Below are 21980 nucleotides of genomic sequence, written 5' to 3' on the forward strand. Positions count from 1 at the left end.
ATAACCCAGAAAGACACTGAAAAAACAAACAGAATTCAACTGAGCAAAATCAAGGGACATAGAGACTAATCTAGGTCCAAATCCTGGCTGCCACTTACTACCTGTGTGACCTTGGGCAAGTCACTTCTGGTCCCTGGTTTTTTTTCCCTGTATAAAATGAGAACTTAATACTAGATGCATACTATACTATACTAAGGTCCCTTTCAGATCCAAATTCTATACTTTCAGTGCAAAGTTATATGCTGTTTAAGGGCTCCTAATAAACTCTAAGAGGGGAATGGCATTTGAGTGCTAAGCCATGGGAACAAAAGTCGTAATCTATATTGATAGTCAGGAGCAATCTTGCAATGGGTTTGTTATTTTGTTTAATCCCTTTCATTCTGTCTTAGAATTAATACTGTGTATCAGTTCCAAGGCAGAAGAGCTATAAAGGCTAGGCAACTGGGCTTAAATGACTTGCCCAGGGTCACAAAGCTAGAAAGTATCTGGAGTCAATTTTGAATCCGGGACTGGATCTCCAGGCCTGGATCTCTCTCCACTGAGCCACCTAGCTGCCCTATTTTGTTTTTTAATGAAATGGACCACTGGAGGAAATAAGAACAACTTCCTGCAATGGGGAGCTTCAAGCTAAGTCTTGAAATCAGGGGAACCGATGGAGGAGAGAAGGCAGAGTGTTCTAGGCATAGGGGTTGGTCAGTAAAAGGGTATAGAGATTTGGAGACTCATTGGGATGTTGGAGGTCAAGCAGGCCACTGTAGCAGAAACTTAGCAAGGAAAGAAAGAAACAGGCTGGAAAAGTTGGAAGGAGTCAGGTTATAAAGAGCATTCCATGTGAAACAAAAGGACTTTATATTTAGTCCTATAGGTACTTGGGAGCCATAGAAGCTCATTGAGTAGGGGTGAGTATATGGTTGGTAAAATCACCCTGCCAGCTGAGGGGAACATGGACTGGGCTCCACCTTAGATGCTTACTAGCTGTGTGACTCTTAACCTCTCTGTGCCTCAGTTTCTTTATCTGCAAAATAAGGGAATCAGACACAATGGTTTATTGAGGCTCAGTCTATGATCCATCAATCCTCTATGTGTAAAGGGGAAAAACAACTGGGTTGAGCATCATCAGTCAACAAGCATTCACTACATTCTGGGTGCTTTGCTACGCACCGGAATACCAAAAAAGGCATGCCTCATCCACTGATCTTCTCTCTCCTCCATGAGTCCCTGGCTTCACTGTTCTTCTGTAATTTGGCCCTACATCCAAGGCAATGAAAGCTAGGGCAATCAGCATCAATAGAAGTCCATAGATGACATAGATACTTTGTCTTCCCCTCAGTATTTCCTGAGTCAGAGAAATGGGTATAAACAGAGAGCCACTCACTTACCGAGAACCCAGACCATGATTAACATCTCGGTCCAGGTGAACTGGGTTGTTTTCACCCTGAAGATCTGCTTTGGATAATCAATGACGGTGATGTTTGGGAGCGTGGTGATGCCCTCAAACCTGTCAGAGGCGTTAAACACCAGCAGGCAGAGGAAAATGATGAAGGAGGCAGCGTGGGCCACAAATTTCATGAATGGGCTGCGCAGGATTTTCCCAAGCTACCACATGCAAGACAGAAATATTTAAAAAGTCAGTTCTTTCACTTGCGGAAGCCCGACTCCCATTTCTAGAAACCCCAAGGGGGAAAGCAGAGGCTAGGGAATGTTTGCTTGCTTCTCTTCTTATTCAGTGTCTTAGCCCAGGCTCTGCAAACAGCAGGAGTTTGAAAGGCTTGATGCACTGGAGAAAGATGAATGTTTGGCAGGCTGTGTGGGAGAATGGAAGACCTAGATTCAAACACTCCCTCAGAAGCTTACTGGCTTTACACATATTATCTCATTTGATCTTCACAACAATCTTGGGAGCATGGTGCTATTATGTTATAGATGAGGAAACTGAGGCAGATAGTGGTTAAGTGACTTGCCTAGGGTCACACAGTTAGTAAAATCTGAGGCAGAATTTGAACTCAGGCCTTCCTGACCCTAGGTCTAGCACTTGGTGCATGGTAGCACCCCCAGGGACCTCTAACACACATGGGAGGCCTGCTGGGGGCAGGATACGACTCAAGCAGTTACTGTATCAGGTCACATCCATAGGATGTCTCTGTTTGGCCTTCTGAACCTCATGCCCAGCCGTATGAAAGGCCATGAAAGGATGGTGATGATACAATGATGACAACAACTACAACAATGGGAAGGCAGAGGATGCCTTAGCGTCAGAAGATAGAGGTTGGAATCTCAGCTGGGTCACTGACTATTAGTGTGACCTTAGCCAAGTCCCTTTCCCTCCCTGAACCTGATTCTTCCCTTGTAGGATTAAAGGGACAAGAGCATATCTAAGTCTATAATCCTAATAGTAGTAAGAGCTATCATTTTACAGCATTTTACAGTTTGCCAAGAGCCTATCTCCTTTTAGTCTTACCACAACCCATGAGATAAGGTGGGTGCTATTTAACCCTATTTTAAAGATGAAGAGAATGAGGCTGAGAGTAAAGTGACTTGCCTAGGGTCATACAGCTACTGTGTACAAGTCTTATTATGTCCATTTTACAAATAAGAAGACTGAGGCTCAGGATGGCTCAGTTACTTGCCATGTTCATGCAGCTACAAATTCAAGAGGCACTTCTTGCTGTGGTAGGAAATTAAGTCTCAGCTATGGTTACTAAATGGGGAAGTTAGGTGACACAACTGGAATCAGGAAGACTCACTTCCTAAGCAACTCTGGCCCTGAATACTTAGTAGCTGTGTGATGTTGGGCAAGTCACTTCATTCTTTTTGCCTCCTCGGATTTAGCTGTAAAATGAGCTGGCCAAGGAAATGCCAAAGCCCTCTAGGATCTGTCAAATGGGGGTCACAGAGAGTCACACACAACTGAACAAAATGGCTATTCAAACCCCCAACTCGAATCATAATGAGTACATCAATAATATTCAATCACTGGCTCTTTGGTTAGGAAAATACTAGAAAATTGTGGCAAAAACTGGCCTGCTCTCCCACAGAATGTTATAACGAATCATAGTAGCTAACATTTGCCTAAGTTGGCAAAGTGCCTTTGAAATATTACTTCATTTGGTCTACAATCATCCTGCCATGTAGGTGCCATTATAGTCCTCTTTTAACAGAAAGAGAAACCGAGTCTCAGAGAGATAAAGGGCCTTGTCTAGGGTCATACACACAGGAAGTATCTGAGGCAAGATCTGAACCCATGTTGTCTTCTGCTCTGAAGCTAGTATACTACCCAGTATGATGCCAAGCTGCTGAGATCTAGCTCATCTCAAGGAAGGAAACAAGAACTTGGTAAACATTTCCTGTGTGCTAGGCACCAAGGTAGGCTTTCCTCCATATGGAAAGTAGCTATTCTATACTCAAAAAGCTTCCATGAAGAAGGAAAAAATAAGACAATAAGCCTGACTCTGAATCAGGATAGAAAATAGATCTGTCTGTTCCTTTCCTGCTCTTCCTCTGCTCCCCCTCTTCTACTTTCTCCTAGAAATTATTTTATATTTATCTACTCGTGTTCATGCTGTCTTCCCCCTCCCAGGAGAACAGAAGCTCCTCAAGGGCAGGGATTATTTCATTTTTTATTCTACAGCTGTAGCTCAGTGCTGTAGGCATTATAGGGGCTTAATGAAGACTTACTAAATTGAATTCTCCCAATAGAAAAAAGGTAAGGTATGGAACTTCACAGAATAGTTCAATTTACCCTATTGAACAGTTGAGTCTGAGACAACGGAAACAGGATCATAGATGTGGAGTTTTGACCCAGCAAGGCCCACTCTCATTTTACAGATGAGGAAACTGAAGCCTTGTCAGGATCACCTGATCCTGAGGCAGAATTTGAATTGAGGTCTTCTCAGAGGTGGGTTGGAGCTAGCTCATACTGACTGAGCTGATTGTTAAATTTTCAGCATGAGCATTTACGCTTCAGAAATGGCGAATCAGGACTTGAGTTATCATTTTGTTGATTGTCTAGGCTTAAGAAAGTGACCAAGAAAATAGCAATAATGCAGATTAAACTTAAAAATGATTAACAGGCACATTTTTCCTCTAGAGAGTTGGTTATTAAACACTTATTGGCACCCCACTCCCCACCACAGTCTTCTTCTTGACTATGGACCCAGTACTCTATTCACTGTGGTATTTAATGAAAGTACCTTAATACCTAAGTTTATCATTATATGGGAGTTTCTTGTACACCTTCAAAACCATGCCATGTAGGGTCCTAAAAGTTCCATATATTGGTGATCCTTTTTCAGAAGACATTATAGGATTTTAGGGAAAAGGCACAAATAATGTTCCCCTGTCCTGAGATGTCTTTTAGCCCAAGAAATAGGAACACTTGCTGAGTTTTCTTGTTTTCTAAAAGTAAATTCTATATTCTGTTTTCTGGGACTTCCCTTCCCATCCCCCTAAAAAGAGGGAAGAAATGAGAGGAAGTGGGAGAAGAAGAAAGGGGAGAGGAGGAAATGGGAGGGGAGGGGAGGACAGGACAGGACAGGAAAGCAGAAGAAAGGAGGGGAGAGGAAAGGTGAGGCCAGGGGAAAGGAGAAGATGGGAAAGGAGGAGAGGAGAAGGGGATAAATGAAAAAGCAACCATCCCAAAACAGAAACAACAACAACTGGGATGGGGATGATTAACAACTGATGGCAGGAAGATTACTTGGCTCACAAACACATGCACAAAACCCAACTCCCTAAGGGACATCCAGAACCAACCACATGGGATATTAAAGCAGAAAAGTCAATACCCTGCTACATGGGGCAATCCAGTAGCCAATAGCCAGGAATGGGAGTCCCAAGGCCACGACCAGCACCACCAAACACTTGATAGCAATGGCCTGTTCCCGTAATCCTGAGAGGTTCTCGTACCAGATAGTTAAAAGCTGCTGCTGACAGTTGGGATGAGCCACAAACTGCAGGTAAACAGAAGGAAAGACACGTTACTGAAGCATCATCAGAGCTACACAAATACTGAATGCATGGATGCACTAAGAGCCCATAGACCCAGCCAGCTGATTAAACGCTTATGAATGGGACATCTAGGAGGCTCAATGGATAGAGAGCCAGGCCTGGAGACAGGAGATCCTGGGTTCAAGTCTGGCCCCAGATACTTCCTAGCTGGGTGACTTAACCCCAATAACCTAGCACTGAAACCGCTTTTCTGCCTTGGAAGCAATACTTAGTAGAGATTCTAAGATAGAAGACAAGGGGGAAGGGGAAGCTTATGAGTAAGTGAAGATCTGGAATAAACACCACTAATGGAATAACTAGAAACTGACCAACTCTTCTCCTAGACTGAAAATATAAGGGTTGGAAGAGACACTGAAGGCAACTAATTGGTCCAGAGTGCTGGACCTGGAGCCAAGTACACCTGAGTTCAAATCTAGCCTCAGATCCTTCCTGTATGATACTAGGCAAATCACTTAGCTAATCTGCCTCAGTTTCCTCATGTGTAAATTGAACAAATATAGCACCTACATCCCACAGTTGTTGTGGAGATCAGGTGAGATGATATTTGTAAAATACTTTGCAAACCCTAAAGCACCATCTATAGGCTATTTTTTTTTATCATTATCTAACCCAAGGCTCCATGTTGTAGATGATCAAAGGAGGACCAAGGCCATAGAGCAGAGGTTCCAGGTTCCCTCTAACTCAAGTGACCCTGCAGCTTCTTCCTTGGGGCTAGGATCCACAACATCCATCTGTCCTTCATGACAGTGCTACTCTGGCGACCTGTCCTTTGCTGCCTGACAGAAAGGCTTCCCAGGGGATGGGACAAGGGCAGCCTTGTTTCAGCATCCTTCCAGTCTCTCTCCTTTCACCATCACCTACTATAAGAGGTCAATGTTGTCTCCAAGGGCTTATTTGGGGTAATGAGGTTTTCTGTTTTTAATCCAAAATGGTATTTAGTCAATCAATGTGCCTTCTATGTGCCAGGCACTGTACTAAGTGCTAGAGATACAAAGACAAAAAAGAGTCCCTGCTCTCTCAAAGAGGTCAAAGGCTAAGGAGAACATTGGAACATCAGTGGGGAGCAGGTCTGAAGAATTATTTCATGATGTTCAAGCCATCTGGGCTTTGGGTTCCTCTCCTCTTAATCTCTTCTAAACTAGCTAGAATGTCTCCCTCCCTCACCATTCAACTGAAACTGTCCTCTCCAAAGTTACTAATGGACTTATGGTGGTCAAATCTACTAAGCTCTTGCCTTCCCTGGCCTTTCCTTTTCTTCCTTTCCCTAGCCTACCATTCCCTCTCCTCTTCCCTTTCCTGAGTGTCCATAAATTCATGCCTCTCCCCTCTTCTCAGTCCATCCACCTTCACACCAGTGATTTTCCAAAAGCCCAGGCACGGCCATGTTACCCCTATCTCAATAAACTACCCTGAGGCCTGTCTGCTGAGACAGCTCTACCAGGGAGTGGCCACTTCCCATGCTCCAGCTTCTTGGAGCCACAGGGGAGAGCTGAGTGACAGGTGGGTGCCAAAGGTGGGTGAGCAGACCCAAAAAGGCTTGGCAAGCCAAGTGGAGGTGCCAGAGTTCCTAACACAGAAAACTCTTTCCAAACTCATTATTCCCTTCCATATTCTGTCCAGACATCTTCGAATACTTGCTGTCCTTCACAAGCAGTGATCCGTGCCCCGTCTCTGAGTCTCAGAATGGGTCATTCCCCATGCCCAGCATTCTTCGGCCCTTCAGCCCCAATTCTGCCACTTGCAGTCTCCAGCTGCCTTCAGAGCTCCACTCAAGGATCATCTCTGTGAAGAGACCTTTCTTGTCCTCAAAGAATCTGTTACTGGATCTCTTTTGGAAGCTCAGAGTAATAGCTGAATGGTCCTGAGGCTGATTCTACAGAACACTGAGAAGGGACAGTGGTAAAGGTTTGAATAAAATGGAAGAGAAAGCAGCAAGAAAGAGGATGAGGAAGAACTTTCTTGGGAGAACTGTTTACCTTTACTTTGGTGCAAAAACTTTATGAAGAAAAGTTCAGGAGGAATAAAAAAAGATAAAAGAATTTTTCCTCTCTCCAGTGGAATGAGACTGAGTGAGTGGCAGTGGACCAAAGGATGGAGAGGGCTTTTTCCTTTAGAAAATTGCTTTCACTTTTACTTCCCCGAAAGGATGCAGGGAACTCTTTGAGAAGAGCAGTGGTGTCTTGAGACAAGTGAACAGGAGGACTGGGTTCCAGAGAGAAGCCACCAACTGTCGGGCCAGCCTGGGTCTGATATGTGCTTGTTGTCTCCCCGTTAGAATGTAAATTCCTGGAGAGCAGAAATTGATTTGGGTCTCTGCACCCCAGGCAGCACACCAGGGAGGTCTTAATAAGTGCCGACTAATCGTGTGGTTACTCCATCCTACTTAGGAAGTTAATATTAAAAGCCAACCTGTACATTTAAAAGCCCCAGAAAGAAAATCATTGTTGCTTTTCCTTCTTTTTTTGAAGAGCGTCTCTAAATAGTCACAAAGCCCCAGCCCAGGGATATCCCAACTGGAGTCACAACTCAAACCAATCACTGAGTTTAACAGGGAGGGACAGCAGGGCCTAAGGACCAGGGCCCTCGATCTGAAGACATGAGACTGAGATGCCATTCGGACATTTGATGGCTATATGACTAGAGCCAAGGCACCTAGCACTGCCCTAGGTGAGGCTTAAACTCTATTTGTCCCAGAACTCTCAGGCTTTTGTGGGGAAAGTTCTCTGTAAACTCAAAGCAGGATATGAAGGAGTAGAGAGTCTTCAAAGGAACTCTGGGACAAGTTCTCTCCTCCCAAACTTCAGCGATCATCTCCACCACCCACCCCCCCAGTACGTGAGTTGGCAGTGTCCATGGACACAGTGATTTTGCCATAAGTGTTTCCAAAACTGGCCCATGCGAATGACTGATGAATTAATTCCATCGTTCCACGTGGTCAGCTGTTAAGGGCTGTTCTTTAAACTTCAGGCATCATTTCTCTATTTCCAGGATTCAGCTGGCTGCCTCAGGCCTCCTGCCCTCTTTGTTGGCCAACCTTTCATCTCCCCCACTTGGAAATGAACACTAGAAGGAAAGTGTGAATGTTGATTCATTCAAATTTTTTTTATAATTTTACTTAGAATTAAAAACGTTCATCCTAGCTCTACTCTCTTTACATCATGGGTTAAAAAATAAATCCTTGCATCAACCGAAGCAGCTTGGTCCTTGGAGACGTTCTTTACCTCTGGTCCTTCTGATGTTCAGGTTGGATGCCATGGAGTAGCACTCATGTGGTGAGAGATGATAACAAACGTCCAAAACACCAACATTGGCCACCCCCGTGCGTTGCCATCCCATGTACAAATGAATGAATACATGGATGGAAAAGCATTTACTAAGTAATGACTAAATGCCAGGCACTGCGCTAAGCATTGTGGACTTGGCTGTTCTGTTGTGGCTCACTGTGCCCAGGGTCACACAGCCAGGAAATGTCTGAGGCCAGATTTGAACCTAGGACCTCCCATCTCTAGGCCTAGCTCTCTATCCACTGAATCACCTTGTTTCCTCTTGGCTGTGACAAGAACGTTGAATGGAGTCACAGGGCAACTATTTGACATGTGCTTTCCAGGATGGGAAGTGGATATGATTTCTTGTCCTCCGACTCAAGGTAAAAAGAGGGAGGCAGGAAGTATGTGGGCCCACAGTATAGAGACAGCCCAGGAGCAGGAACAGTGTGAATTTGTTCAATCTGGAGCCCAGGGGGCAGGGCTAAAGGCTAAGTCAGTGAATGAGGTCGGAGCACCAAAGCAGGACATGAAAGTGGCCCAAAGTCATCAGGTGTTTGTAAGCAGGAGGCCTCGCAGGGCCTTGTCCAGAATCCGGGATGCTGGACCACTGGATCTATGTGCTCTTGGCCAGTACAATGGGAAACAGGGCAGGAAGTAGAACGGGATTCAAGTCTTGATTCCACGACTACCTGAGTGACCTTGAAGAAATTCTCTGACATTCGAGCTTCTCCATCTGTGAAGTGTAAGGAGGTATCCACACCCTACTTTCCAGAGTGGGTATCGGGAAAGCACCTTGTAAAGCCACCCACTCTCACCCATAGTTCCTGGCCTCAGACTCACTGGTTCATAGATTTACAGAGTTTCACAATTGGAAGGGACCTTGGTGACCATCTACACTAAGCCACACCTGAACAACCTGCCTGATAAAGGTCTGTTCAGTCCTTGCTTGAAGCCTCCTCATGAAAAGGGACCCACGGTCCCTCGGGGCTTCCAAGGGTGTCCTTCCTTGAGACATAAACAAATCTGAGTCTATGAACAATGGGAATTTGCCATCTCCAGCCAATTTCTGGGGCAAAGCCGACTCCAAAGAGCAGCCTCCACACGGCAGCCTTCCACATTCTTGAACCCCTCTGAATCAGCTCTCCGCATGCTGTTAGATCCTGGGACTGTGGCTCCAAGAAGGTTTACTCTCAGAAGAACCATCATTTCAGGGAAATGTAAGAGTGAGATACATTCCAAGTAGGGAAGAATCGAAGCCGGGCAGAGATCTGAAGTTTCATAGCGGAAGATTGCTTAATGCTTAAAGCCAAGTCCTGAAGCCCTGCTCCCAAATAAAAGAGATACAGAAAAAGACAGACCGAAAAAGTCAATGTAGAATTCTTTGATATAGAAATGCTCTATCTCTCTGTCTTTCTGTCCCTTGTCTGGATCTACAATCAAGAAGACTCATCTTCCTGATGTTCCTGGGGTCAGATCCAGCCTCAGACACCTATTAGCCAGGTGACCCTGGACAAGTCACTTAATCTTGTTTACCTCCATTGTAAAATGAGCTGGAGAAGAAAACGTCAAATCATTTCAGTGTCTTTGCCCAGAAAACTCCAGACAGAGTCGGGAACAGTGAGACTGGGGACTGAAACAACTGAACAACAGTAACAACAAGTGATCTGTATCGATGGGGGGAGTTTCTACATCGGGAATTCCCAGACCACAGAAATTAGAGGCACAGATTGAAACAGAAGAAAAACCTGCAAGACTACAGTATCCTACCAGATAACGCCTGCCATGGAGAGTTACGTAAAGCACTCTATGTCCATTATTTCGTTTGTACCTCACAAGGAAAGCAGGAAACCATGACTCAGAGAAGAGAGTGAAATGATGTGCTGAAGATAAGTATCTAAGTCATGATCTGAACCAAGGTCTTCCTGACTATGCTCCCAGAATGCTACCCTCTGTGCAACACTGCCACTGCATTACCTGTCGATTATAGATAGTTCCTTGCTTTCCCCAGGGGGAAAAATTAGATCAGGATTTGAATTCGAGGAAGAGAGAAAGCCTACCACTGATATAAAGGGCCAAACTTGTTTGGTTGGGTTTTTAAGGAAAGCAACTCACATTTAGAAGCTGCATCTGAAAAGGGAACAACAACTTCCCAAACATGAGCTCTCTTCAAGGAATTCCCAGTAAGGACATGGTCTTAAACTATTTCAGCCCTCCTCATCTTCCTTAAAAAATATACACAGGTCGGGGTAGCAAGGGGGTTCAGTGGATTGAGAGCTAAATCTCGAGACAGGAGGTTCTGGATTAAAATCTAGCCTCAGACACTTTCTAGTTGTATGACCCTGGGCAAGTCACTTGATTCCAATTTCTTAGCCTTAGCTGCTCTTCTGCCTTGAAACCAATGTTCAGTATTGGTTCTAAGATGGAAGGTGAGGGTTTATACACACACACACACACACACTCACACACACACACGCACACACGGGTGCTTCATTATATAAATCACAGCCAATTTAGCAATTGGGTGATGGTATTTCATGGATGTAATGGGATACTGGATGGAGAGCTCTCAAAAGTAACAAAGATGAAATGTGAGTCTCGAAATACCCCAGTGAGCATGAATTAAAAATCAGTCATTGCATCTGCCCCAAGCTAGAAGCAGCAGGCTGATGAGAGGAGAGACGGCCAGGAAAATGAGGTCAGGGCTTGGTATATCCAAGGGGCACCATCGGAGCTGAAATCAGCATTTGACAGGAGATTTTCCAGAGAATGAAAACCAAAGCAAGCCGCCTGGATGATAATCTCAGAGGTGCAAGGTGGGAAGCCACAGACCAGGGAGGGAAGGACTCGCTCATATTAGGCTTTCCTCCTCCCAACACATTCTGTACATGATGCCAGAGAATGAATGATGGGAATAGGAAGAGCCAAGGGACCCGTGACTCACTGGCACAGTACAGAGAACTCCTGAACGAGGAACCTGCCCCTACAGATGCAGGGCAGCCTTTCTTTGCAACGTCAATGGGCCTTAAAAAGCAAAAACAACTTCTGATTCATTTATTTTGAACACTCATTTGGGAAACGTTCGAGATCACAATTTCTGCTCCTTCTAGTCCCTCCTCCACTCGTTCAGAAGCAGCATGGTGTCTGCTATCCATGTGAAATCATGTAAAACACATTTCCACATTAGCCAGATTCCCCCAAACAAGAAAATGAAATCAGACTCCAATCTGCACCCAGAGTTCATCAGTTCTCTCTCTGGAAGCAAACAGGCTTTTTCATCAGGAGTTCTTAGAGCAGAGTAGCTAAATCTTTCAGAGAAACTTATATAGTCTTAGAGAATTCTGTAGCACAGTGAGGTCTTGTGACTTGTCCAGGGTCACACTGTCAGGATGCATCCAAGGGGGAGGACTTGAACCTGGGCTTCCTTACTTCCTTCTGCCTCACTAAGCCATACTGCCAAAAAGTGATGGACCTGGGAATAGATCCCACATCTCCTAGACCTTAGTCTAATGCTCTTTCCATTATCCATGCCACTTTCCTTAGCAGTCCAAACACTGATGGAAATAGAAAAGATTTCTATGGATCTGTGGGTTCATAGGTGTAGATAGTTGATCCGCTGGTATAGACTACAACCTCCTCATCCCATGCAGCTCTTTTCTGTTCCCAAAGAGAGTCTACACCACATGCTGGATGTCTTCACAGAATCATGGAATCCCCAAACAGGGGAAGGCACCCAGGGGCAAAAATTGATCTGAAAAGGTCTGAGGGTTCGATGAAGCATGAGTTAAAGATAAGTCAGTTGTGGGCTATGAGAGCTCCAAAGAGTCACTGAGGCAATCAAGGAGTCCAGAATGAGGAAGTTCAGCATCCCACAGGCCTCTGCCCTACCCAGTCCTGGGTACCACAGTTTAGAAAGGGCATTGATGAGAGCATCCAAAGGAGGGCGGTGATGATGAGGAAGCTGAAGGACTCTGAGAGGGCACCTCCGAAGGGGAGGCTGAAAGAGCTCAGAATGTTTAGCCTAGAGAAAGCTGTTTGAGTACTTGAAGAACTGGCATGTAGACGGAGGAGGAAACTCATTCTGCTTGGCCTAAAAGGGCAGATTTAGGAACAATGGGTGGGCACTGGAGAGAGGCAGAATCAGGTCTGAGGCAAGGAAACACTTCCTAAAGGGCAGCTAAGGGACACCCTGAATAGAGTCAGGAAGAGCTGAATTCAAATCTAGCCTGATATTTGTGTGGCAAATGACTTACATCTACCTGTCTCCATTACCTCAATTGTAAAATAGGGATCATGATAGCACCAGCCTCTCAGGGATGTGGTGAGGATCAAACAGTATCATATTCATATAGCACTTAGTAGAGTGCTTGGCTAGGCTCCTAATAAATGCTAATCTCCCTCCTTCCTTCCAACCTTCCTTACCTCCTTCTTTCCTTCCTTCTTTGCTTCCTTCCTTCTTTCCTTCCTTCTTTCTTTGCTTCCTTCCTTGCTTCCTTCCTAGGTTCCTTCCTTGTTTCATTCCTTCCTTCTTTCCTTTCTTCCTCTCTCTCTTCCTTCTTCTTTCCTTTCCTTTCTCCCTCCCCTCCCTGGGCTGGGCATGACAGGAGGGAAGCCAGTAAACTTCACAACATGATAGCAAGTGAGATCAGGGGGCTGGCCATTGGCTAGCATTCTCCAGGAAGTTGGGAGAATAGGGGCTTTGGTGTGCGGCTCTAGAGGATTTGGGTTCAAATTCACCCATATAACCTTAGGCAAGCCCCTTTCCCTTTCTTGGCCTCAGTTTCCTTATATGTAAAATGAGGGGGTTGGACAAGATGAGCTCTGACTGTGTCACCCTAAGCACCCTCATCTTTTAAAAAATAATTTTTGTTGATACTTTCTGCTTTTTACATCATCCTAGTTTTCTAAGCATCCCTCCTCCTCCCTTTCCCCAAGAGCCACCCCACAGGACTAAGTATTTTGTTTTGTTTTTTCAGGGAGAAATAAAAACCAGTGTAACAGATCATACACCGAGAAAGCCCAACAACATTGGCGCAATGGGGAACAGCTGTGGATGCCCCGCTGCACCAAGGAGTAGCTTGGGGCTGCCTGTCTTCTCTTAGCTCTTCCTTTCAGGCCCACTTGATCTTCCTAATTTTGTCATGTCAGGTTTTCCATTTGATCTTCCTAATTTTGTCATGTCAGGTTTTCCATTTCCATCGTCACAGTCACTGGCTCCACCAGCTTCACTCGGCGTTCGTGGATGTAGATCTTTCCACCGCATTCACCATCTTAACAGATCATTCTTTTTTCAGATTCAAATATGTACCTCGATCGCCAAGTCCTTTTCTTCTGAACTATTGGGATAAAACCCCAGGCTGACAGCTAATCAAGGGGCACACTAATGTCACTTCTTGGGCCCTGAGGCTTCCCACAGAGGATTATTGGATCCATCCATTTAAAGGGGCCACAATTGGCCACGGCTGGCCAATAAGATGAATTCACCAGCCCTTATGGAACACTCATGAAACCAGTGACAAGACAAGGAATTATGCTCTGCTCCCAGAGCCAAGTAAGAGAGACGGGCACCATTAACTCAGAGAAGACTGAAATCAATCTGGGAGAAGCCTAGGTGTCATCAGGACAAGCCGGTCTCAAGCTTCTTGCGATGAAGACCTCTTTGTACTCTTTAAAATTACTGACAGCCCCAAAGAGCTTTTGTTTCTGTAGGTTACATCTAGGAATGGGCTAAAGCCAGTATGAGCCATCTCTGGAGAGCCAATTGTTCAATTTTCATTGTGAGCATTTGCACTCTGAAAGTTGGCAAATTGGGGTGGGGGGGGGCAAGCCAGGTGGCTCATTGGGTTGAGAATTAGGCTGGAGGTCCTGGGTTAAAATCTGGCCTCAGACACTTCCTAGCTGTGTGACCCTGGGCAAGTCACTTCACCCCTTTTGTCTAACCCTTACCACTCTTCTGCCTTGGAACCAATACACAGTATTGATTCTAAGGTAGAAGGTAAGGGTTTAAAAAAAAAAAAGGTTGGCAAATGCTACAAATCCAGGATTGACTCATTGTTTTATTGATTGTCTAGACTTTAAGTGATAGAGAAAATATTACTAATGCAGATTAAACCTAAAAGGGTGTCGTGTATGCTTCCTCCCCAACCCAGCACACCCTTGGTTTTATCTATCAATTTTACTATAGTAGAGATGAAGATATAAAATGTAAAATGTGTATGTGTTAACTCATTAAAATAACAGTAATAAATACCTTAGATGCTAACAAAAATAGCATTTTAGTGAAAATAAAGTATATCTTATAATTTTAGATATAGTCATATTTTCTACTTATAAATATTAGTAACCAATGCACAAGATAATAAAATAATAAAAGTTATGAACATAGCTATATATTTATATAAGATCATTAAAATACATTTGTATATAAATTACATATAGTTACATATATGTAGATTATTATATATTTATAATGATAAAGTTACATATTCTATTTATGTTATCATATGTATAATACTAATTATAAATAGCATTATACGTAATAGTTCTAAGTCATAGTTACACAAATAAATATAGTTATATTGATAACAAAATCCAGTGAGAAGCATGGCATTGCTTTATGGACTGTTGTGAATCTCTTTAATTACTGGCTTCATGGAAGGCAGGTGGATAATCCTAGCTGCTCCTGCATTCCATCTTTTGCAAGATGTTGTTCTGGCTGAAGTATTTGAAGGAAATTCACCCAGATGTAGAGTTGAGAAAAGGACTCTTTTAACAGGGAAATATCATATTATTATTATTATTATGAAGATAATTTTGACCATCAGCATCCTCTGAAAGGGGCTCAGGAATCCCCAATTGGTCCACAAGTCATACTTTGACCTAGATCAACTTCTTTTTTCAGAGGCGGAAACTGAGGAAGTGTAAAGAGGGAAAGGATTTGTCCACGGTCACATAGATTCAAACCTACATCACTGACTCCAGATCACACTCTTCCAAAGACAACTATATGAGGTTCTCCAAGTCAACTATGGAAACATGTGATTCCCAGCTTTTTAATCCCCATATAACTCATGTCTCCAAATAATCATGATGTTCCAGCTTGAAGCATTCTTGTAGAGAGAGTTTTTGGAGAACTGAAATGTTGGAATTATTTAGGAAAGAAAAGCATCTTAGTAAGTATAAGCTTACTCAACAAAAGTTTGTTGAGTGACCAACTGTTGCTTAATGATCACAGGGATTATAATATTCCAGGATCATCATTGTGAATATTGACTCTCACTTTAGGATCTTGTAGATGGGAGTGTAGAAAGGAAAGTTGTTGGTTGTTATTCAGTTGTTTTTCAATCATGTCAGACTCTTCATGATCCCATTTGGGGTCTTCTTGGAGAGATTTGCCATTTCCTCCTCCAGTTCATCTTACAGATGAGAAACTGAGGCAAATAGGGTAAAATGACTAACCCAGGGTAACACAGCTAGGAAGTGTCTGAGGCTGGATTTGAACTCAGAAAGTTGAGTCTTCATGACTCTGGGCCATGGGAATCTATCTATTGCATCTGTTTGCCCCTCTGATTTCCATCCTGATCCCCTTATCCAAGGAAGAGTGTTTTCATTCTCTTCTAGAGCACAGAAAAAGATCCATTGATTGGAGCAATCTCAGGAGCTGAGTCTACAAATTCCAGAATCTTGGGCCTGGAAGCAACATCCTTGAGAAGTGATCTTCCAGAAGGTCTTTAGTAACAGAGGACCCACCACTTCCCAAGTCATCACAATCCACTAACATTCAGGAAGCTTGTCCTGACCTTGAGACTAAATTCGTCCCTTTGCTATGTCTACAAAGTGTTCCTATTTTGGGTCCTGGGACCAAACTTAGAAAGTCTACTCTCTTCCACATGAAGGGCCTTCAAATCCTTGAACAAAACTATCATGGCTCCCACCCTCAACATTAAGTCTTCTCTAATTCAAGCTCTCCATCCCCAAATCCTCCAACTGGTCCTCAACTATAATAAAATATGACAATAATTATTTTTTACAGACTATAACATTTCCTCTAACATCGTCAGCTTGTGCTTAGCTTTGGTGTGGAGGCAACTGAGGCTCCTGATGACTATGACAACAGAATATAAAGTTTAGCAGGTCCTACCAAACCAGAAAGGTTTTGAATAGGGACCCAGCAATGGTCTTTAGGTTGGCTGTTCCAGGACCAACCCCTCTCACTAAGCTTGGAGGTTCATTAATAAAAATAGCTAGAGTTTACTAATATCATTACCCGATTGGTTATAGAGTGATGACTTGTGGGATGGAGTTTATCCCTATAATTTTGTTGTGAGAGAAGTTCCAACATGGAACCTCCTTCTACCAATGCAGATGGGCAATTAATCTGTAACTGGCAGCCTAAGGGAATTTACTGGGTCCCTAGGAAATTAAATGGCTTGCCCATGGTCACACAACCAAACGTATGTGCCAGAAGCTGGAATTGCTACCTAGCATCCTGGAGGCAAGAAGGCTTTTAAACAGAGTGGAAACTATTCCTTCTTTCACTAATTGTTCCTGATATTTTTTATTTCATTGTTAAGTCCATTGGTATTCACAGCATATGGGTGAGATGATGCTTCAATAAGGCACTGGCTAGCATGGTGCTGGCTGTCCACCTACTCACCTTTTTTACTTCATACTTGATAGCTAGCTTTACCCGACTCAGGGATGCTCTATGGTGCTGTCCGACTACCGGTTCCACAGAATCCACATCTCCATTGAGGATGGCCTCAACCTCTTCAGAGTCTCGGCAAAGGTCTAGCACACCCACCACGAAGTCTTTGCATTGCATGGAGAGCTTCCGATAATCATTCTAAGAGGAAGACATCTGGAGATTAGTATTGGGGATGGACTTGGGTTTAAATTACAATCATCTTTAGGAATCTGAAGTGAGAAGCCACATGCATCAAATAAAGGCGAGTCTATGGATGATACTAGAATCTCAAAGGAACACAAGAATCTCTGTATGCACAAACAAGGATATTTTATAGCCAAAAGAAAATTCTTTCTGAGTTGGGAAGATGGTAGCTGGTGTAGTGGAGGATTAATCGGAAGAGATCTAATCAACTGAATCCACCCTCCCCATTCCCACTTCAGGGAATGGACTTTTCCCAGAAAGGGGCATCTCCTATGGAGCCCAACTTACATCATGGCCCCTTACTGGAAGTCATGTGCTTTTTCATCATAGTGACTTCCTGATTGGTCCTCAGTAACTGGGATTGTTTTCAAACTTGGTGCAGTGGCTAGTGTGCCTGGTCTAGATTTAGGAAGAAATGAATTCAAACCTGGTTTCAGATACTAGTTGTCTGACCATAGGCAAATCACTTCCCCACTGTCTGCCTTAGTTTCCTCATCTGTAAAAGGGAGATAATAATAGCATCTACCTTCTAGGTTGTTGTAAGAGCAAATGAGATAACAATTAAAAAGCTCTTAGCTCAGTCCGCGCCTGATACATAGTAAGCACTATATATGTTAGCTCTTATTAATATTATTCTTCATAGCTGAGGTTCCAGAGAATGAACTCTTGGGAGGTTCCACTGTTGTTGTGGTTGTTGGTTTTTTTTTATTTTACTTTTAGGCCTCAAATATCTTTTCAAGTTCTTTCTTTCATGTGGACTTCCACAAAGGAGTTTCTTTCCTTCCCCTCTCTGACCCATCCCCAGCAGCACTAACAGCTCACAGGAGAAGAACCTGGCATTAGGAGGCTTTGTTTGCCTACGTGAGCCTGAAGCTGGTCTATGAAGCCTTGGATGCCTTTGGGGAAACCATCATTGTCTGCGGGGAGAGGAAGAAAATGGGGAAATAGAAATTTTCTCTCTGATCCCTTCATCCAAGGGAGAGAAAAGAGGTCCAAAGCCAAAGGGACCAAAAAATAATGTTGGAACTTCCCTTAAAAAAAGCTATAGAGGGTGTCGTTCCTCCTAACAGTAATCCATCCTCCTAAGCCTTGTTTTCATAACCCCAGTCTCTGGGGGCCAAACAGGAATTCATTGTAACCCCCAGTAACCCCCATAGCCCATCTCCCAGTCTATGGGAGGTGCCCCTTTCTTATTAAGGCTCATGCCCTGTTTTCTGTCTGTCTCTCTTAAATCCTTACCTTCTCTCTTAGAATCAATACTAAGTTTGAGTTCCAAAGCAGAAGAATGGTAAGGACGAGGTAACTGGGTTTAAGTGACTTGCCCAGAGTCACTCAGCTAGGAAATATCTCAGGCCACATTTGAACCCAGGACCTCCCATCTGTGGGCCTGGCTCTCCTCCTGTAAACTCTTAAAGTAGCTTCCTCTGATCAAGCCCCTGCTACACTTACTATGAGTGGAATGCCATAGAAACGTCAGATGTGCTCCCTGTGCTGGCTGACTTTGTACCAGACTTGAACCTTAAGTCAGCCAATAGCATTTACTATGCACTCATGTATCAGGCACCCTCCTACAAACTAGGAATATGAAGAAAGCCAAAAGTTGCTCTGCCCTCAAGAAGCTCCTATTCTCATGGGAGAGATATGTTAATAACAGGGAACACACAAGATGCACTGGCTGGTCGGTCGGCTTTTGTCCTTTGTACTTGAAGAGGACCAAAATGGCATCACGATGTTGGGACCAATGTACAGTGTGTCCAACTGGGGCTGATCAGACCAATGCAACCTGGGCACAAATGGCTTGTATGAACATTTGGGACAGAACACAAGGACTTGTGGGGTTGGGGGGCGGGCAGAAAAGGCTCTTGAAGAAGGGAGAACTTGAGCAGTCTTCTTTTTTTAAATTTAGACTATTTTTCCATGGTTACATGATTCATATTCTTTCCCTCCTCTCTTCCCTCCCCTCTCCTGGAGCTGACAAGCAGTTCTATTGAGTTTTACATGTATCATTGTTCAAAATCTATTTCCATATTATTAATATTTGCACTAGAGTGGTTTTTTAGAGTCTATTTCCCCAGTCATATCCCCATTGACCCAAGTGATCAAGCAGTTGCTTTTCTTCTATGTTTCTGCTCCCACAGTTCTTCCTCTGGATGTGGATAGTGTTCTTTCTTGTAAGTCCCTCAGAACTGTCCTGGATCATTGCATTGCTGCTAGTAGAATAGTCTATTATGTTTGATTGTGCCACCATGTATCCGTACAATGTTCTGGTTCTGCTCCTTTGTTGAGCAGTTTTGAAAGAAGTTAGGGAACCTAAGCCACTCAGATGAGAGGAGAGAGCATGCCAGGCACTGGGGGTTGGCCAGTGCAAAGGGACAGAGATGGCAGCTGGGTTCTAATGGGTTGGGGAATAACTAAAAGGCCAGAGAGGTTGGATCATATAGTTGCATGGAGAGAAGGCAGGACAGAGAGAGGAAGGGGACAGCTTGTGAACAACTTTTTTATTTTATTTTTAAACTTTCTGACTTAGAATTAATACTAAGTATTGGTTCCAAGGCAGAAGAGCAGTAAGGTCGAGGCAATGGGGGTTAAGGGACTTGCCCAGGGTCACACAGCTAGAATGTATCTGAGGCCAGATTTAAACCAAGGACCTCCTGTTTCTAGACCCGGCTCTCAATCCACTGAGCCACCCAGCTGCTCCCTGTGAATAACTTTAAATGCCCAACAGAGGAGTTTATTTCTCTGATCCTGTCTGTGCTATTGGTATGGAAGAAGGTGGTTAGGAGATAACAATAGTATGGTATAAAACACAAAAGGCATGAGTAAAACTTGTGAAAGGAAGAGGAAGGGGAGAGGAGATGGAGATGGAGACAAAAAGGAAGAGGAAGGAGAAGGAAGGGAATGACCTGCTCAAGGTCATACTGCCAGCTCATAATACAAATGAGACCAGAATCCACATTCCCTAACTCCAGAATGCTGCCTTGTGACGTCTCTTACACTTTGACCTTGAATTCCCAGGCACTAAGAGGTTTGGTTTAACCAGACACAAGTCTGAGTGGACTCCTCAGTTGTCTCCACCTCCCAAAGGACATGTCAGTGCCCACAGAGCTGGAAGGAGAGAACTGGGCTGGTGACGAGTAATTGAATCCTCCAGGGCTGCAGAAAATCAATACCAAGAGGACATTTTCCAGGACACTGGAAGTAATGCTTTGCTAAAAATATTCCATGAATGAATCTCTAATTTCATTTGTATATTTCTGGAGCACAGAGAATTTTCCTGGAGTGGGGTTCAACACCCTCTGCTCCTTCTCTGAAATATGAAGCCATGAGCTGAGGCTACAGTCTCCCCTAAAATGGCCCAAGGCCCTTCCTTAGAAAGCAGCCCCCCTGTGAAACCACAGGACCCTGAGATCCAGCTTTCCCAGAATAATAACAGCTGGCATTTCTACAGATCCACTGTGCTGTCATCTGAATTTATCCTCATAATAGTGTCCAGTGAGGTAGGCACTATTATTTCCCCCGTCTAATAAATGAGGAAACTGAGGCTGAGAAGCCAATTAACTTGCAGGGTGGGAGTGGAGGTCACAATGCTAGTAAATTTCTGAGGTAGGATTTGCACTCAGGTCTTCCTCACTCTCTAGGTCCAGCATTCTATCCACTGCAGCACCAACTAGGCAAACATATCTGACATTTCTATAGTCTTCATGTTTAAAAAGCACTTTACAAATATTCCTTCTTTCTTTTTTAACTTTATCTTTTGTCTTAGAACCAGTACTATCTTTTGATTCTAAGGCAGAAGATCAGTAATGGCAATGGGGGTTAAATTACTTGTCCAGGGTCATGTAAACCTTAAAATTTCTTAGACTTATGAATGTTGGAAATTTCCCCATTGGGAAATTTCATACTTGAAAAAATTTCCTACTGATAGTAAGAACTCTATTGGAATATGAAACTCCTTGGTATGGGAGGATCCTTCTCCTCCCTACTTAAGACTACTTTAGGACAGAAACCTTTTGCTAAACAATGGAAAGGGCTTTGACCTATGCTTAAGCATAGAACAGGAAGTTCTTTGAGTCATGATTGATTTTAGAATTGATACAATAGAGATACTTGGAATGACAGAACCAGGTCTTGGAAACTACAATCTCCACCCTACTCAGAGTAACAGGATTTAGGAAGGGCTGCAGCAAAGATCAAGATTTAATTATTTGAGAATATGACCTTCAACAGACATGTGCAAAGGGGGCAGACCTCTGGGTGGTCCTGGGTTAAGCTAGAGCCACCATTGGCACAGGGGAGACATTGACAGTGATTGGTATATGTGAGAACTGAGGGGAGGGAACTTAGATTGTTGGCTTGAAGATAGCGGGGTCTGAGGACTAAGAGGGAGTTTTTGCTCTGAAGGAGGTCTGAGAGGAGAGAGGTCCTGGAGAGAGAGCCTGGAGAGGTTTTGAAGGAGGCTGTGGAAGGAGAACTCAGGAGGAGTCAGGAGGAGAATTCTCTGGAAACATTTCTTCAAAGGAGGCTCTCTTGAAGGTGGAGCCTGAGGTTGGCATGAGAAGCCTTACCTAGAGAGATCTTGGGTGAGTGATAAAACCAAATGACTGATTTATCTCTTAGGACTGAGGTCTAGGCCTTATTAGCTTGAGGCCCTTTATTCTTATTCCTTTCTTACTTTCTCTCTTTTTCTATTGATTAATCAGTGTATTATAAATTAAATTTCTCTATAAAACCCAGTTGGCTTGGGCATATTCATAAATTGGAAATATATTCCCTGGTGACCATCTTATATTTATATAAACCAAGACACAGTAGAAAACATA

At 43.7% G+C, this 21980-nt stretch overlaps 1 protein-coding gene across 3 annotated transcripts in view; it reads right to left on the reverse strand.

The window, feature by feature from the left end:
- Positions 1-21980, reverse strand: part of TRPC3 (transient receptor potential cation channel subfamily C member 3) — a 102546-nt gene that overhangs the window by 47980 nt on the left and 32586 nt on the right. For all 3 annotated transcript variants that reach the window (XM_007495531.3, XM_001370640.5, XM_056803502.1), the window contains exons 3-5: positions 16927-17115; positions 4785-4949; positions 1380-1596 (exon numbers count right to left, since the gene is read on the reverse strand). In XM_007495531.3, coding sequence (XP_007495593.1) covers positions 1380-1596; positions 4785-4949; positions 16927-17115 — 571 coding nt within the window. The remainder of the gene's footprint in view (positions 1-1379; positions 1597-4784; positions 4950-16926; positions 17116-21980) is intronic.

Source organism: Monodelphis domestica, chromosome 6, assembly GCF_027887165.1.
Source record: "Monodelphis domestica isolate mMonDom1 chromosome 6, mMonDom1.pri, whole genome shotgun sequence".
NCBI lineage: Eukaryota > Metazoa > Chordata > Mammalia > Didelphimorphia > Didelphidae > Monodelphis > Monodelphis domestica.